We start from the raw sequence: 18033 nt of genomic DNA, 5'->3' as shown, positions 1-18033 counted from the left end.
TATTGTATTGTTCTCAGCGAAGGGATGCTGCTGGAAGTGTGAATTTCCCAAAGGGGATGAATAAAGTATCTATCTATCTATCTATCTATCTATCTATCTCCTCAAGACTACGAGAGCTGTCATGTAGCATGCTCTTTGAAGAAGGGTGGCGGTGTTGCGGTAATTTCTGAAAAAATACTCAAACTTACTCCCCGCATCTCTAATAATTATAAGGAATTCGAGGCTCTTGTTATGCGGTCCCTCCTTAATGTCAATTTATGTAGTAACTATTTACCGCGCACCCGGACCAAACTCAGTGTTCTTAGGTGAATTTTCTGAACTGTTGTCTGAAATAGTTTGCAATAGTCTTTGATCTGTGCAGCCCTTTGAGACTCTTTGTGATTAAGGACCTCACAAATAAACATGACTTGACAACAGAGAAGTAGAAACTTGACCTACATCACTGGCAATGTCCCTGGAAGCCTTTGCTGCAAGGATAGAAATGGCATCTTTGCCAAGGTCGTAGCCCTCCTTCTTGGCCTCCTCGTTGGCTTGCTTGTATAGTTTCTAAATGAAAATAGGGAAAGGTACACACGTATAAGAAGAATCTTCGCTCACATGGACCAAACAGCTCACATACCATGCTGTAGTTGATGTTGTTGGCTTTTGCCAGGACCACATCCATTGCATCGGGCATGACGTGGACCATGGTCTTCTCGTTCTCCCACGCCTCGTGATAAGCTTTCTGCAATACGTGACAGACATTCCGGCTTGTAACGGGGACATTTACTGTAAAATACAGTAGACTTCCAGGATACAGTCACCCCAAGTTGTGAAATTTTCACTTTACGATGTGGAATAAGACTTTTTCTGCCGTTCTTTACAATTCACGTCTCTAAGATGCCTGCTATTGGTCGACGTTATATAAAACACTGGTCTGCTATTAATTTGTGTCACGGCATCATAAAAATGCTAATATGCTCTTGGCTGGACTACCTCCCACAATGATTTTCTCTTATCGGGTAAAGAATTGCCTGTGCCTTATAAAAACTGTGCGAGTCAGGGATAGAATACTGTAATTATTGTACTGTAATAATTCATGATGCGTCCCAACCCTTGCAGTGATGCTAAAAGGAGAAGCAAGAAGATAAGAATCCTAACATAGTTAGCGATTATCAAGAAATACGATGAGGGCATTAAAGTGGCTACCCTCAGTCAAATTGTATGGCTAAAATCGTTTTTTAATTTCCCGTGCCATTTCCTTCTATCTGCATCCCCATGCTACTCCACTCGATCACCTCAAGTCATGTCACACCAAAAGTAAATAAAATGTCTTTTTTTTCTTTACATGTTTACTTATTTAAAATGTTATCATAGATATAACACATAGGGAGTACTTACTATTCTATATATTATTTTGTTATTTAGATTTTTTTATCTAGGGTTCCAGGGATTTGGAATGCACACGAAAAAACGTGGGTGAAAAATGGGATCAACCGAATATTTGGGTCAACTTGAACTCTAGTTGAGGGTGTTATACACAAAACGACTCAATTATTTTGGTTGTTTCCAAACAAAATGTCCCAGACCATTTAATAGTTAAGAAATATTTTAAACAAAAATAATTTAAGAAAATGGGGGGGTTGTTTCTGCATAACAACACAGGACGTTAGGTAAAATCAGCCCAAAGTCATGGGATCGTCCATTTTTGACCCAAACCTGGGTTCATTTGAACCCAACTGCTTTTCGAGTGCGTTACTTACGCATTACCGTAGGTTTCCTTCGCTCGCTATATACGGAAATTTGATTTTGCGATCCCCATCTCAGAACGGATTCATATGGTTTCTGTTAAGGTCAGGCGTACCTCCCACCACCAGAGGGCCTAAACTCGTGTTTCGAACTGGGCAGAGCTGTGTCCAAATATGACACATCTGTGACCAATTATATGGAACCCCTTGAATGGACATTTTAGTTAAGAAAACTTTGGGTCATTTTGAGTTATTCCGTCATCCTCAGTTCTATTTCAACTACCATGTCAGTTTTGTTTATTTTCTTTGTGACTTCGAACATCCCATTTTGAATTTCCTGTTACGGTGTTTCTAGTTTGGACTTTGCCAGGTTTGGTTTTTGCTTCTGATTTTGTCTTTGGGCATTTCATTAAATGCTTTGTGCCCAGTTATTTGTTGGGTACGTTGGTCCTGATTTTTGTTTATAAACACAATCGCTTGTTTTGAGCACCTCTGCCTTCCCCCAAAACCAAAACCTTAACAGCATCCTTGGAGTATATTGTATGTAGTTCATCCTACTGGACGTTATTTGGCATTCACATCTAAATACCTTGTTCATGACTTGAGCGTTAGCTTTGGCCAGCACCATGGGCATGTCCTCGGTCGTGACCTTAAACTTGTAGTTGCTCGGGTGCTGACGATACTTCTGTTCATTCAAAATGTCACCGGCTTTCTTGACTTTCTCCACATCGAGTGATCCGATGGGGATCCAACCGGTGCCCTGCTGCAGCTTCAAGTCTTCCTTGTAGACATTCTGCTCAGAGCACAAAGTGATTTAGTTGTGTGCCCGAATCGATGAACATGTATTCATTTCCTTACATCGCTCTGCAGGTCGTAAGCGTGTCTGGCTTGCCGGACATCGTTGGAGTCGGGCAGGCAGGTCCAGTTGTGCAGGCGGTGGATGTAGTTGGTGTGGTTGACCTGCATCTGGTTCTTCTTGGCGAGCTCGAAGGCCAGCATGTCCACGGGCAGGTTGAACTTCGTCTTAGACTTGTTGAAGTCTTTCTTGTAGAGGAAGTCGCTAGCTATTTTGGCCGAGTTGAGAGCCAACATGAGGAGGGGATCGTCCTGGATGCTGAGGGCCCCGATGTGGTGGCCCACTTGCTTTCGGTATCCTGTCTTGTACTTGTACTGTCGAGGAAATATATTGAAATATTTAGGACAACCTCACAGGATTCAAAGGGACTTATCTTCTTGATCTTACATCGCTTGCAATGTCTCTGGACGCTTTGGCTGCTAAGATGGAAATGGCATCTTTGCCCAAATCGTAACCTTCTTTCTTTGCGTCTTCCATTGCCTGCTTGTAGTGTTTCTGCCAATTAAAACAAAATGAAGAAAACCTTCAAGGAGAACATCTCGATTTTCTTTTTGTTTGACCGGACTGTGGCGAAACCGATAAAAACTGTTCCTTCGTTATGATGAAACTCACCAGACTGTAGTTAACTCTGTTGGCTTTGGCTAGCACAATGTCCATAGCATCAGGCATGACATGGATGCTGGTCTTATCCTTGTCCCAAGCTTGTGTGTAGGCTTGCTGCACATTCGTGATTCAAATACAAGAAGTGTAATTGCCGTAACTGGGTCCATCTACAACAAATATTAAATCTTACCTTGTTCATAACCTGAGCGTTGGCCTTGGCCAGAACCATGGGCATGTCCTCAGTCGAGACCTTGAACTTGTAGTTGCTCGGGTGTTGACGATATTTCTGTTCGCTCAGGATCTCGCCGGCTTTCTTGACCTTCTCCACATCCAACGAACCAATAGGGATCCAGCCAGTACCCTGAAGGAACTTCAACTCTTCCTTGTAGACCACCTGAACAAAACAAGAGAGTGAACGTTCTTGAACCATTGGGTATGAGGAACCGTTACCATTTCTCCCCGGCTAGGAAAATCAATAAAATATGATGGTATTGCGATTGACTCACATCACTCTGTAGGTCATAGGCGTGTTTGGCTTGGCGGACATCGTTGGAGTCGGGCAGGCAGGTCCAGTTGTGCAGACGTGTGATGTAGTTGGTATGGTTGACCTGGATCTGGTTCTTCTTGGCCAATTCAAAGGCCAGCATGTCCACTGGTAGGTGGAATCTGGTCTTAGACTGGTTAAAGTCCTTCTTGTAGAGGGCGTCGCTAGCGATCTTGGCCGAATTGAGGGCCAGCATGAGGAGAGGGTCGTCCTGGATGCTGAGGGCCCCGATGTGGTGGCCCACCTGCTTGCGGTATGCTGTCTTATACTTGTACTGTAGAGATGAGACATTGGAGAAGAAGACCACAGAGATTTGTGAATGGAAAATGCCGAGATAGCTCGAGTTGCAGCAGAAAAAACAGGACAAGGACGGATGAAAGAGGACGGTTGAATGTATACTGAAATACTTACATCACTTGCGATGTTAGTTGAAGCTTTAGCAGCTTGCACGGAGATCGCATCAGCGCGCAGGTTGTGACCCTTATTCTTGGCCAGCTCATTATCCAGTTTGTACCGTTTCTGATGATAGTGAGGACATAGTAAATTCGCTTTGTTCATGATAAGAAAGAACTGTATGAGCATATCATTGTTTTTCAGTTCTCACTTCGCTGTAGTTTTTCCTGTTTTCTCGAGCAAGGACAATGTCCATTGCGTCGGGCATGATATGAATGGTCCTTTTGTCCTGGTCCCAGGCTTTTGTGTAAGATTGCTAGAAACAGAAAGTTGGATTTTGAGTGGGCAGAAACAAACAGAAAAACATTCGACATGCGTACGGAGCTAGCAACTCCCCGCTCCCACAAAGACCATCTCTGAATGTCTTTCACCCTTATCAACCACTTCCCTACCGAGCAAGACAAGGCCTGTGACATAATCAATACAGTCCTGAAGGTGAAATCTACAAACACTATCTGAGAAATATCGCCTATTGAAAGAGAAAGCTCCCTTCCTCCTCCACGGGTTTGCGCGATGCCAGGATAAGTTATCAAAATAAAGGCTGCAAAAGGATGAGTAGTTCCGTCTGAGGTTTTATTAACAGAATATTCTGGGCATAAATGAGTGACAAACCGTAAGGATTCACAAATGCAAAGACAAAGGTGCCTTAGCGTCATTCTAAAACAAAAATGACGTCCTATAAGCCGACTGGAAATCAAAGTTCAACATTAAACATTAAAGGGAACCCACAGTTGAATAGGGCACGGTCCTTCTGATGATTACTTCACCACCCTTGGGCTTTCTCAAGCTGCTCAACCTTTGCCTGGGGAAATCGATTTTTTTTTTATAACAGGGACTAGAGCAGGGCTTTGAATGTGCTTGTTTACAGACCTCATTTATAATTGTGTCCGCCTTCCTGACTGTTTATAAGTGACTCAATTAATGGAGAGGTTATATATGACGAAATTATACAATAATGACTAAATGTAGGTCGCGACATATTTCAGCATTATAACGTTTTATATATTTTTTTCCTGTCAATTCTTTTATTACATGTTCATTCTGGAGTTTCATTGTAGAACAATGTACCCAACCTTGTAATCGGTGATATCAAAGATGGGGTGCGTCGTTTTAGGTGTCCTTAAAAAGGTGAAAGTTCTAAATTTTCTCTGTTGAGTATGTGTTAACAATGCCCAAGTTCAAAGAGCCCTTATGCTTTATTTTCCATTGCGCAGATCTGCTATTAATTTTTGTTTGATCAGGCCTGTTCTGGGCGGAACAAACCCCCAAAACGGTGAGAAAGAAGAGTTTATTCAAGCGTGTCTAAGAAATAAACGCTAAATAGCTCATCTCCTGGCTTAAAGTCATGATTGCAGCCTTAAGTTTTAAAATGCTGCACCCAATTTTTACATACAGTCAAGTCCTGTGTATTTGTTTGGCCCTTAATCACAAGAAGTCTCAAAGAGCTGTACAGACAGCATCCCCTGATCTAAAACCTACATGAAAGCAAGGAAAAAAACTCAAATCCTCAGCAAGAGGAAAACGAAGAAACCTTGAGAAAGGACTGCACGTGAGCTCATCTCCCTTCTTTTCTACTCTACCTTTTTGCGCTTGACCGTACCTTATCCATGATCAAGTTGTTGGCGCTGGCCAGGGCCAGGTCCATGGAGTCCATGTCCTTGGTGAATTTAAAGGTGCTGGGATGCTGGCGGTAGCCGTGGTCCCTCAAAATCCTGCCGGCCGTTTTGACTTTCTCCGCCTCGAGCGAGCCGATGGGAACCCAACCGATTCCTCGGATGTAGTTCTGATACTCGCTCTTGTACTGGTTCTGGAAAAGCGACAGAGTTACCGTTTTTACGATATTTGCCCGATGAGCTGGTATGGTCGGTCTTACGTCGCTGGCAATGAACTGCATGTTACGGGCCAGTTCCAGGTTCATAGCATCAGGTAGGACGGTGTAGTGCGGCGTGAGGGTCTTGTAGCCGGTCATGGTCTGAATGGCCGAGGCGTGCTTGGCGTGGGCCACGCTCAGCATGTCCACCGGCGAGTGGTACTTGAGTTTGATCTTGTGGTAGTCCTGCTTATAGAGTTTCTCGCTCTGGTTCTTGGCCACCTCCATGTAGTGGACCAGCAGGGGGTCGTCCTGCAGGCTACGGAAGCCCACGTGGTGGCCTCGGGCTTTCTCGTAGGCCTGCTTGTACTTGTACTGGAATGTAGGAAATGATAGAGAAGGTTGTTTTTAACTCCAAAGAGGATTTATCATTTATCATCATTTATCATCCAAGTTTTTCAAAAGCCAGGGCACACCAGCTTTTTTTCATTGAAAAACTCGGAATTATCAACAGTCTAAGAATGCAAATAACCAATATTTTCGTCATGAATCGATCAATGATTTTTCAGTAGAATGAGTGAATCGGATTTTTTCTAATTCCCTCCTCTTAATACAAATATCGAAGTTTTGTACAGATAGATAGATAGAAAATTTGTGCGCGAAACAAAAAAATACACAAATATATCCAACCACTTTATCCAAAGATCATATTATGTTTGGACTTATCACACAAAACCAAATAGATGCAAGAGCAATAAATCAAACTTTTATGGGTAGCAATTTTTTAATCCACCAAAAAATATATATTAAATAAGTTGAAAACACTTTTTAATTTTTTTTTAAAATCTTTGAATATGATAATAATTCCCTATACAAACATTATATATGATATGCTTAAGAATCTGTCCCTTGTTTAAAGGTAAACGTGTCTTTTGACTTGAATTATTGTATTGACTTATTTTCTGATTTCTTTTCCTTTCCTTCCTTTGTACACCTGCAGCGCTTAATGTTCCCTTGAACATTGCTTACTTTGTTTCATGATGAAACAGTCAAACACGTTTAAATTATCATGCATATTTTGATTGTAATGAAGCTATGTTCAATAAAAACTTCATAAAAATGTAGATCACTTTTTTATAAAAACGGTCTTGTGTCCTCTGCTGGACCAAAGCGGTACGACAGATTTGTGCGAACTCTTAATTGTATTGACGTACAACCAATCGATAATCTTATTAGCTGCCAAGGCTTTTGACAATCAATTTCATCGATTAGTTGTTGCGGCCCTAAAAAATTCTGCATTTGCATAGCGCTTTTAAGTCACTAAAGACATCCCAAAGCTCTTTTCAATATGCGTCACGGTTACCCATCCACACACACACACCGGTAGCGGCGTCAGCCACGCAAGGCACCTGCTAGCTTACCGGGGGCTTATTTGGGGTTCAGTGTCTTGCCCAAGGATGATTCCACATTTAACTCGGAGGAGCCGAGAATGGAACCTGAGACCTATTGGTCCTGAGAGACACACACACACACACACACACACACACACACACACACACACACACACACACACACACACACACACACACCGAGGCACCCAACTGCTTATCGGGGGTATTAGGGGCTTACCCAAGGAGACTTCCACATTTAACTATTGGTTGAGATCGAATTGTAAATCGTAATTTTTTGGCATGTTATCATTTACTTATAGCGTTGAAGAGAAAATATTTTCAATTTGATATTTGATTGTTTTGCATTTTCAGGGATTTTGTGTTGTTGTTTGCCTTGAAATCTGTTCAGTGTTTAATAATCTGACATTGTTTTGTATTTTAGAACGTTTTGGGTAGATCTGACTAGTCTGAGCAAGATGTCCTCTCGAATGTGACAGTAGGGGGCGGTAACGCTTCGCATGACAACTGGATAATGAGGACTGGAGCCACCTTCGGCGTCATTTTTACGCCCTATTCTTATTTTTCTTCATTTTAAAGCGTGGTCCATCGAGTCAGACTGTCCAAAAACACGGCCATGGCAATCATTTCGAGCATTTTCAAGCACTTCTCCCAAAATTCAAGCATTTTCAAGGATTTCAAGCGTCCTTAGGAACCCCGATCACTGAACTAAGGTATCATGATTGCTTTTGCGCACTCACGTTGCTGGCGATGTTGGTACCGGACTTGGCGGCCACGATCGGGATAGCGTCGGCTCTCAGGTTGTAGCCCTTGTTGGCCATTTCTGCTAAGCCGGATTTGTAAAGTTTCTGCGGAAGAAAAAAAATAGGAGTTCAAGGAAAGTAGTCGAAGAGACAATTTTTCTCACTGGTGGTCTTACGTTGCTCATGTTGAGGGCGTTGGCCTTGGCCAGTACAATCTCGGGAGCATCCGGCATGACGTGGACGCTCACTTTGTCCTTCTCCCAAGCCGCCGTATAAGCTTTCTGTCGAAAAAATGGAGCATCTTTGACACGGGATAAGATCAAAAATCAAGTGTGAGCACCTCAACACTAGAAGCGCCAGGAATACTCTTTCCCCTCCAGAATGACCAGCGGACAGCCAAAAGGCTGTGTTATTTCTAACCAGGGTTGGGTAGGGTTACTTTAACTGGATTACTTTCAATGACTTTTGGATGACTCCAATACCAGAAATGCTAATAAAAGACAAAAGAAACTAAATATGAATAAAATGACTCAATTTTGTGCAGGCTTGGGGAGTAACGGATTACACGGAACGGCAAAAATGATGTTGGCAAGCTGTTTGGATTGATTTTCATTTTGTTTCTGTCGCATTTGATGTTCGTTTTGCCGGAGATCAAAGAGATCAAAGCCAGGAGAGAAAGCTTATCACGTGTTGTGAGTCATCATTTTATTCTTATTTAGTTTCTTTTTTCTTTTATTAGCATATTTGGAATTGGAGTCATCCAAAAGGAATTAAAAGTAATCAAGTTCAAGTAACCCTACCCAAGCCTGTTTCTAACTAACAACTCAAAAGCCCATCTTGTCACCATTGTTCTGTATATATATCTAATGAAGTGCTTCAAAACAGGTGCCTGATATATTGTTCTGTCTTCGAGCCGATAAGAAAAACATACTGCAAAAATACTATTCCAAAAATATTACAACAGAAATACTACGAAAAATCGGCTAGAGTAAGGAGTAAAAAATATTCAAGAAATACTACAAAGATACTCGTATGGAAATACTTCTACAGAAATACTACACAGTGTAACCCAAAAAAATTCCACTACAGTAACACTACAATACAAAATACAGCTATGGAAGTATTACAACAGAAATCCTACAGATATACTGCAAAATATATGCTAGGCGCAGTCCCCGAGAGCCGCATGTTTTGGAGGTTTCTCTTCTCCAACTCGGGTGATGCAAATTTTTGGCATGTTAGCAAGCTGTGTGGGAGCTTGATAATAAACCAGGTGACTAGAATCACCTGTTTTGGAGCAGAGAAACTCCAAAATCATGCAGTACGTGCGTCTCTCGAGGACCAGGTTGGCCACCCCTGTAGCTAGGGCAATACTGCAAAAACACTGTATAAATACTGCATAATACTACAAAATAAAAGTTCAGTAATACTATGAAAATACAAAAGAAATACTACAAAAATAAGACTGTTTACGTCCCCAGCATACATGCGAAGGGTCATTACTGAGTTGCCAGAGTTTGGCTCGTTTGCTGATCGATGGTGAAACTCATCCAGCCAGTTGGCTGTCCTTTAGGCACTCTATAATATATAGCGCTTTTCAAGTCAGTAAAGTCCCAAAGCGCTTTACAATGTGCTTCACACTTAGACATTTGCACTCACACACTGATGGCAAGACAAGGGATATAGGGCATTAGGGGTTCAGTGTCTTGCCCAGGGACACTTCCACATTCAACGCGAAGGAGTCCTTTTTGAAGCTGTTGCTGGGTAGATTACAGCTGCGGGTTGAAAAATATAGGAGTCGTATCTTGCTGCTGGCACACACCTAGTGCCATTTTGAGCTGTTCCTATCTATGATTTTTGGTGTCAATGGGCTGCTATAAACTGACGTGAATTCTGCCGTTCTGCTACAACAATGGACACGCAGCTTTAACACGGTAGATTTGCGAATACATTAAAATATATTTTTAATGCGTTTTCAGGGATGTCCTGCATTACATAAGAAATGGTTAATGATGTGTTGCATAATATATTATTGATAAAATATCATTAAAAAAACAAAAACATCTAAGGAGCAGTTCGGGAGCCGAGTGAACCGAGCCATAAGAGCAATTTTCTAAATAGAGCTGTCTTCTCGGGTGCTACAGGTAGGGGGCGGTGACACTTGACAACTCCATCATGCTAAGCCACTAGACCAGGGGTGGCGAACACGCGGCTCTAGAACCGCATGTGGCTCTTGGCCAATAAGAATGCGGCTCTTTGCCTCATCTTATTTTCTATATACTGTGGCTCTTTGCCTCGTTTCATGTTTAGCTTTGTTCCCCCTCTTAAAACACACTTGAATCCATCAGAGTTAATAACAAATAATAAATAATATTTAAAAAATTAATTTGGCATATTTGTTGTTTTTATGCTGCTCCGGAGACCTAACTGACTGCCAATCATCTACGTAGGTTACGTCTAATGCCGATCAGTGCGTGGTGTGGCTCTTTGACTCTCACAGTTAAAAATTTCGGATCTTTGTGTCAAACTTGTTTGCCACGCCAGCACTAGACCATGGGGTGCCAGTGTCATTTCCACACAGGATTTTTGTTAAAACTAAATGCATGGTCTATAGAGTCAGACTTCCAAAAAATATGGAAATAGCAAGGATTTCAGGCATTTTCAAGCGCTTCACCCAAAATTAAACCATTTTTCTGAGCTTGAAAACATAACATTTTCAGGACGAACGCTGACCTTATCCATGATCAGGTTGTTGGCGGAGGCCAGCGCAATGTCCATGGAGTCCATCAGTTTGCTGTACTTGAAGTTGGAGGGAGGAGTCCGGTACTTGTTCTCGCTTAAGATGTTACTGCCGACTTTGGCCGTCTCCACCGCCAGGGAGCCGATGGGGACCCAGCCGACCCCTTTGACAAAATTGTTCCAGTCGTACTTGTAGTCGCACTGGTGAGAGAGTAAAAGCCATGAGCGGGTCTGGACACTCCCTGACCTAGAATTCAGGACTCAAAGACGGACTCACATCACTGGACTGGGTGTTCATGGTCCGAGCCAGCGCGAAGCTCATGGCGTCCGGTAGGAGAGCGTTGCTGTGGTGTATGGTCCTGTAGCCGGTCATGGTCTGGGCGGCCGAAGCCTGCTTGGCGTGGACCACGCTCAGCATGTCCACCGGCGTGTGGTACTTGAGTTTGATCTTGTGGTAGTCCTGCTTATACAGTTTCTCGCTTTGGTTCTTGGCCACCTCCATGTAGTGGACCAGCAGGGGGTCGTCCTGCAGGCTACGTAAACCCACGTGGTGGCCTCGGGCTTTCTCGTGAGCCAGCTTGTACTTGTACTGAAAGGACGAGACGGCCGGATGAGACGAATGCCTGTGATATCTCGCGGAGGATTTCTTGGGGGGGTACTCACGTCACTGGCGATGTTGGTTCCTGCTTTGGCAGCAACGATGGGGATGGCATCCGCTTTCAGATTGTAGCCCTTGTTGGCCATCTCCACCAGACCAGATTTGTAAAGTTTCTGGAAAAAGTATTCACGTGGATCAGTTTTCCAGGGCCGGCCTAAGGCGTAAGCAAACCGAGCGGCTGCTTAAGGCCCCGCCACCACCAGGGGACCCCCCAAGAGTGGTTATTTTTTTGGGGTGCCAACTTTCTCCCCATGGTCGCTTTGTGGGTCTACAACAAAATACTTCTACAGAAATACCACAAAACAACTACAAAACCAAATATAGCGCTTAAAAACAGGGACCACATATTATTTAGCTTTCTTTCAGAAAAGAAAAAAACAGGATAGAAACACTACGAAATGATTACTACAGCAGTACTGTAATGCAAAATACGACTACAGAAATATTACCAAAGAAATACTACAAAAATATAACTAAAGTAATATTACAAAATATACTACTATGTAAATACAACAAAAATACTACTGAAACACTGCTTTAAAAATACCACTACATATTATTATAATACAAATCACTACTAGAGAAATATTACTACAGAAATACTACTACAGAAGTATTACAACAGAAATATTGCAAAAATACCACTACGGATATACAACAAAAAATAGTACAAAAATGAAACCACAGTAATACTGAACTACAAGAATACTACATAAAAACAAAATAGTTCTATGATGAAAGTACTACAAAATACAACAAAAATAATACAAAAAACTAAAAAATAATACTACAGTAATACTAAAAATAGTAGAATCATAACACTAATGTAATGCTACAAAATAGTTACAAAAGTACTACAGTTATACAACAATAAATCTATCAAAATAAAACCAAAATAGTACAAAAATACCAAGAAAATAATACTACCGTCATTCAAAAATCATTGAACTACCGTGATACTACAAAAAACCTACAGAATTTTAACAAAAATTATACTATTGAAACGCTACAGAAATAATACAAAATTACAAAGCAAATAATACTACAGTAATACTTAAATCAGAGAACTACAGACTTTCAACAATAATCTAACTCCTAAAATACAAAAAATACAGAAAAAATGCAATTACGGTAATACTTAATCCTGCTTAAAGTGCTTCAAAACAAGGACCAAATCTATTCTTTGCTTTGATTGTGATGGTTTGAAAACCAATTCAGTCAGACTAATTGGATGAGAAAGAAAAATACCATACCCATGTCTGCACCTAGATTTCTACATAAAGGAGGACATTTCGACAAGTCTCCGGGATGGAACCCTTGGCCACCATCCAGAATGAGTTCTACTAGCAAACCATCAAATCTCATTTCGAAGTCTTGGGCCATCCCTGCTGTTTTCAGAGTCTTTCTGGACATGACTCACGTTGCTCATGTTGAGGGCGTTGGCCTTGGCCAGGACAATCTCAGGACAATCCGGCATGACGTGGACCGTCCGTTTGGCCTCCTCCCACGCCGCCGTGTACGCTTTCTGTCAATCAAGAGATACAACAGGGCAGTCAGACTCCGAAAGACGGAAGACTCCATCTGTAGCTAGGTTAACAGGCTCGGAGACGGTTCCTTCCCCAGGGCCGTCACCACCCTAAATAAGCGTGCAAGACCGTGATGAATATGTATAAAGATTGTCAGCTGTATTGAAAAACGGGAGTTCAAATGTTCATTAGCGACTTGTACGGGAATGCTGTTGCTGCTTAAAGGCCGGGTGCGTCATTTAAGGTGTCCCTAAAAAGTTGAAAGGGAAATATTTTCTCCATTTTGTGTTAACACATAACAATGCTCAGTTCAAAGAGCCCTTATCCTTTATTTTCCATTCCGCCCATCTGCTTTTACTTGACTTTTATCAGGCCTGTTCGGGGCGGAACAAACCCCCCAAAGATGAAAAAAGATGAGTTTATCCGAGCATGTCTAAGGAATGCAGACGCGTTCTGTGTTACTCTGCTGCCATCTCCTGGCTTAAAGTCATGATTGCATCCTTAAGTTTAAAAATGCTGCACTCCACCCTGTCATGGCATTCCTTTTCATTGCACCATTGTTACAATACACCATTTTCTGTAGCACTATTATTACATAGGAATTATTTCTCAGGCCAATCTCCAAGCACTACCTTGTCAATATTTATGCCTGTTTACGATTATTTCTCATTTTGCTCTTTGAGGTCTTTCTTACACGTTGACCTTGTTTATCCTGGAGTACCACGTCAAATCAGTTTTTTTTTAATCTAAATAACAAATATTGTCTTTGAACCAAATCAAACCTACTGAAAACACCCCTAAAATGTATTCCAACATGATCATATGACAAAAGTAGTATCTCTATTACAATCAATCACTTAGGATATGCGTATATGAAAGTTGCTTGACTGCAACGGGAAACTTCTATGCAATCTTAAACTGAATAAAAAAGTCATGTCCGTGACATGTACGCACTGCAGGAAAGAGCTTGCCAATCTGGGCCCGGTTCTAAGAATGAATCGAGATCCTCTCGGGGGCCTTTTGAAAACAAATTTAAGATCTGGTCGACAAAAAACCCACAACTGAAACAAACAAAACAAAAAACTACCTGGTGCCTTGTACACATTAGCTGTCACAGCTTTTAGCCACAGCCACTTCTGATGAGACGTCCACTTTGCAGGCATGGTCCAAAGTAGAGGTCTCTGTCCCAAGTTCAAATGTGTATTGTGTCTAGACCTAAAACATGCGTCCGACTGAAAGCGCTTCACCGTTTTGATAGATCCGTGATTGTGGTCACGCCATGTTGACAATCGGTGAATTCATTAAAATAGGAAATTGATAAATGCTACTAAATCTTTTGAGTTCAAACAAATATAAATCTTTTTTCAATGTTAATTCTTTCAAAAAAGGAATTCAAGACATTTAAATGCCAATGAAGGCCTTATCATTAGAATCATGAATTCAATGCCTTTTAAGACTTTTCAAGGATCTGCTCGAACCCCCGCCAAGGGCCTTTTCTTTGACATATTTGGAACAGAGGATGAGCAAACGATTTGCCTATTGAATGGCTTAACCTGGCCGTACCTTGTCCATGATCAGGTTGTTGGCAGAGGCCAGCGCAATGTCCATGGAGTCCATCAGCTTGCTGTACTTGAAGTTAGAGGGATGAGTCCGATACTTGTTCTCGCTTAAGATGTTACTGCCGACTTTGGCCGTCTCCACCGCCAGGGAGCCGATGGGGACCCAGCCGACCCCTTTGACAAAATTGTTCCAGTCGTACTTGTAGTCGCACTGGTGAGAGAGTAAAAGCCATGAGCGGGTCTGGACACTCCCTGACCTAGAATTCAGGACTCAAAGACGGACTCACATCACTGGACTGGGTGTTCATGGTCCGAGCCAGCGCGAAGCTCATGGCGTCCGGTAGGAGAGCGTTGCTGTGGTGTATGGTCCTGTAGCCGGTCATGGTCTGGGCGGCCGAAGCCTGCTTGGCGTGGGCCACGCTCAGCATGTCCACCGGCGTGTGGTACTTGAGTTTGATCTTGTGGTAGTCCTGCTTATAGAGTTTCTCGCTCTGGTTCTTGGCCACCTCCATGTAGTGGACCAGCAGGGGGTCGTCCTGCAGGCTCCGGAAGCCCACGTGGTGGCCTCGGGCTTTCTCAAAATCTTTTTTGTATTGCACCTATGAAATAAAACATATTGTTGTTGTGTTTGTGTGCAAGGTCCCCTTCTAATTCTGTGAACATCAACTCTGGCAACCAAATCCTTAAGAAACTTGTCCAAAACCAAAATAAAGTTACGTTCTGCTGGCTTTCTGGCAGCACTTGTTAGTTATTCAAACCCGAACGAATTGGCTAATGTACTATTGGAAAGGTTGTTTGGCCCACAAAGGTCTGTTGTTTTTTACAACACCTTTAACATGACATTTACATTTTTTTTAAAGTATCTTTTATATAATACGAACATTTTGTGGATGGATTGAGTTGGTTGCACGACACAGAACTGTATTTAATCCTACTTTTTAGTGGAAGTACAATGTTGGCAAAAAGATTGACTTGATATTGTTGGAGAAATTGGAGGTCCGATAATCGAGAGAAAAGTCTTCTCATATGTGGATAAGAGAAATAGACAGGAGCCAGTCTCGTTACGGAGGGAGATGTCACTTTATTGATGCGTCAATAAAGATCTCACAGAGCTAGGAACATGACAATGTATTTAAAGCTGGTAGTGACGATTAGGCTTCGATTGAGTACACCCCAAAAGGCGGTCCTGTATCACGTATCAAGTACAGAGCGTCCCGTCCCTTGCACGCTATCTTCAAGGAAACTTAATGTCTGCCAAGAGTATCTTCAAGGATGTCTACCCGACCGTTTCCCACTACTGTAAGCAAGTCTTTCTAAATTTCTACATGTATGCAAATCCATTCTACATTTGCAAGTGTATTTACCACAACAATATATTTGTAAATTATTTAAATGTAACACAAGAGCAATCAAAGAGGCCGAAAATGCCTTTTTCTGCTTTCTTTCCTCCTTTATTTTCTATTTTTTTACCCCTTTTCCATTTTTGGTTCTTTTTTCCTGGCTTTTGACTTGTTTTCGTCTTGCCTTTTCCTTTGTTTCTTCTTTTTTCTCTTGTATTTTCATTGTGTTCCCATTTTTATTTTTGTCTTGTTTTCTTTTTTTTTCTGCTTTACTTATCCCTTCTCAAGTAATTTGAGCATAATGTTACCAGATAATTGGTAAAAGGAAGATGGAAGGAACAAAAACAATCTGAAGAGCCGTTCGGGTGCCAAAAAAGCCAGCTTCTCAGAGACTTCTCCATCCACCCGTCTTTCCTCGGCCCCCCTTGCCGCCTCTCTCTCGCAATAACTCGAACTCACATGCACGCTTGCTTTCATTTACTCAATGTCGTGCCAACATTGACTTCAAAATACCACCGAATGAACCCGCGTTGTTTTGGCGACAATGCACTGTAATTCTGGCCGAATTTGCTCGTGACGTCATTTCGCAATTCTGAGCCCTAATCGTTATGCGCAGGATAGCTTTTTTTGCACGCTGAGAAGGTCTGGGCGATAGGTGTGCGGCTTCGAGGGAACATCGGTTGAGAGACTAAATTCAACTCAAAGGCAAAGATCGAGGGCTTTACTCACATTGCTGGCAATGTGTCTACCGTGCTTGGCGTGCTGGATGGGGATGGCGTCCACCCTCAAGTCGTAGCCTTTAGAGATATCTTCCAGCCATTTTTGCTTGTATTGGCTCTGCCAGGGAAAAAACATTTTGTGTCCAAGTGGTCAAAAAAAATGTCAGGAAATGTTCTCACCTCACTGAGCGTATGAGCATTAAATCGAGCCTGGATGAACTCGGGGCTGTCGGCCGGCAAATTGTAGGTATGCTTGAACTTCTCACCAGAAGCTTTGTAGGCAGTCTGAAGAAGTAGAAATATAAGAAACGTGAATACCGTATGTGTTTTTGTTTTTTTTCAACCCCCCAAAAGGAAGGCGTCCTACCGCGTCCAGCTGCTTGGAGTTGCTCAGAGCCAGTGACATGTTCATGCTGTCACTCGTGCTGGTGAACTTGAAGGTGCTGGGATGCTGACGATAGTTAATCTCATCCAGGGCGGCCTTGGCGGCTTTGGCCTTCTCGACTTCCAAAGAGCCGATCGGAACCCACCCGGACCCTTTGTAGTAGTTGGTGTAGTCCGATTTGTAAACATTCTGTTGAGAAACAGACGTACTGTATGTTTGATTTCATTTTTATTCGGTAGATATTAGGATTGTCCTAGATTTATGATGCATTTTTTCACAAAGATGAACATTAAACGAATGAAGATCAAAATTGTTCTTGTTTCTATTACTTTTGTCATCCGATAGCTATGTGGCCCACTCAAGATTGCAAACATTGGCCTAAAGCAGGGGTTGGGAACCTATGGCTCGCGAGCCGGAAATGGCTCTTTCATGAGTACATAGGCCTCGGAGATAAAATAAAACTCGTAGGAATTTCATGTAAAGCATTCCGATTCTAAAAAGCATAGAGTCTAATCTAGAGCACACATAGCTGAGGTCAAGCTAACAGCAAAAAAGGTTCCAGTATATAATGAGCATACTCCATACAACAGTTTACAGTCAAGGTGTCGCACCAACAGACCCTGTTTTGATTGTACCTCGCTAAGGAATCCTTTACATGGAAGCTTGATAAGCAATTTAGGTTTAGTGTTGAGGCAATTTATGATGAAAACAACCAAGAGCAACTTGATTGGGTGAGCAGTAGACGTGGGCGGAGCTATGCATACAGCGCACATATCTGCGCCGAAAGTATACACGTCAGTATCCTCTTTTGCAGTGTTTTGTGACATTTTTACAAAAAAACTCTGCCTGCACTCTGTTTTGAAAGTGTTATTCATGAGGAAAAGGTCAAAATGATCCTCAACCCTTTTAAGGAATTGCAGGAGGGAGACAAATTTAAAGTTGAGATGGGACAAAGGCTCTGA

At 42.2% G+C, this 18033-nt stretch overlaps 1 protein-coding gene across 1 annotated transcript in view; it reads right to left on the bottom strand.

Moving 5' to 3' along the window:
* The window catches only part of neb (nebulin), a 114546-nt gene that overhangs the window by 69124 nt on the left and 27389 nt on the right, over positions 1-18033 (bottom strand). Inside the window, exons 30-52 of the mRNA XM_088352382.1 lie at positions 17054-17260; positions 16867-16971; positions 16697-16804; positions 14915-15226; positions 14632-14838; positions 12963-13067; positions 11548-11655; positions 11162-11473; positions 10879-11085; positions 8322-8426; positions 8143-8250; positions 6057-6368; positions 5784-5990; positions 4335-4439; positions 4142-4249; positions 3693-4004; positions 3377-3580; positions 3196-3300; positions 2971-3078; positions 2586-2897; positions 2317-2520; positions 620-724; positions 439-546 (exon numbers count right to left, since the gene is read on the bottom strand). Of these exons, the coding sequence (XP_088208508.1) occupies positions 439-546; positions 620-724; positions 2317-2520; positions 2586-2897; positions 2971-3078; positions 3196-3300; positions 3377-3580; positions 3693-4004; positions 4142-4249; positions 4335-4439; positions 5784-5990; positions 6057-6368; positions 8143-8250; positions 8322-8426; positions 10879-11085; positions 11162-11473; positions 11548-11655; positions 12963-13067; positions 14632-14838; positions 14915-15226; positions 16697-16804; positions 16867-16971; positions 17054-17260 (4074 nt within the window). The remainder of the gene's footprint in view (positions 1-438; positions 547-619; positions 725-2316; positions 2521-2585; positions 2898-2970; positions 3079-3195; positions 3301-3376; positions 3581-3692; positions 4005-4141; positions 4250-4334; positions 4440-5783; positions 5991-6056; positions 6369-8142; positions 8251-8321; positions 8427-10878; positions 11086-11161; positions 11474-11547; positions 11656-12962; positions 13068-14631; positions 14839-14914; positions 15227-16696; positions 16805-16866; positions 16972-17053; positions 17261-18033) is intronic.

This window comes from Urocampus carinirostris, chromosome 14 (assembly GCF_059441175.1).
Source record: "Urocampus carinirostris isolate Australia breed hairy pipefish chromosome 14, RoL_Ucar_1.0, whole genome shotgun sequence".
NCBI lineage: Eukaryota > Metazoa > Chordata > Actinopteri > Syngnathiformes > Syngnathidae > Urocampus > Urocampus carinirostris.
Note: the sequence above shows the minus strand (reverse complement) of the source record. Positions and strands in the feature narration are given on the sequence as shown.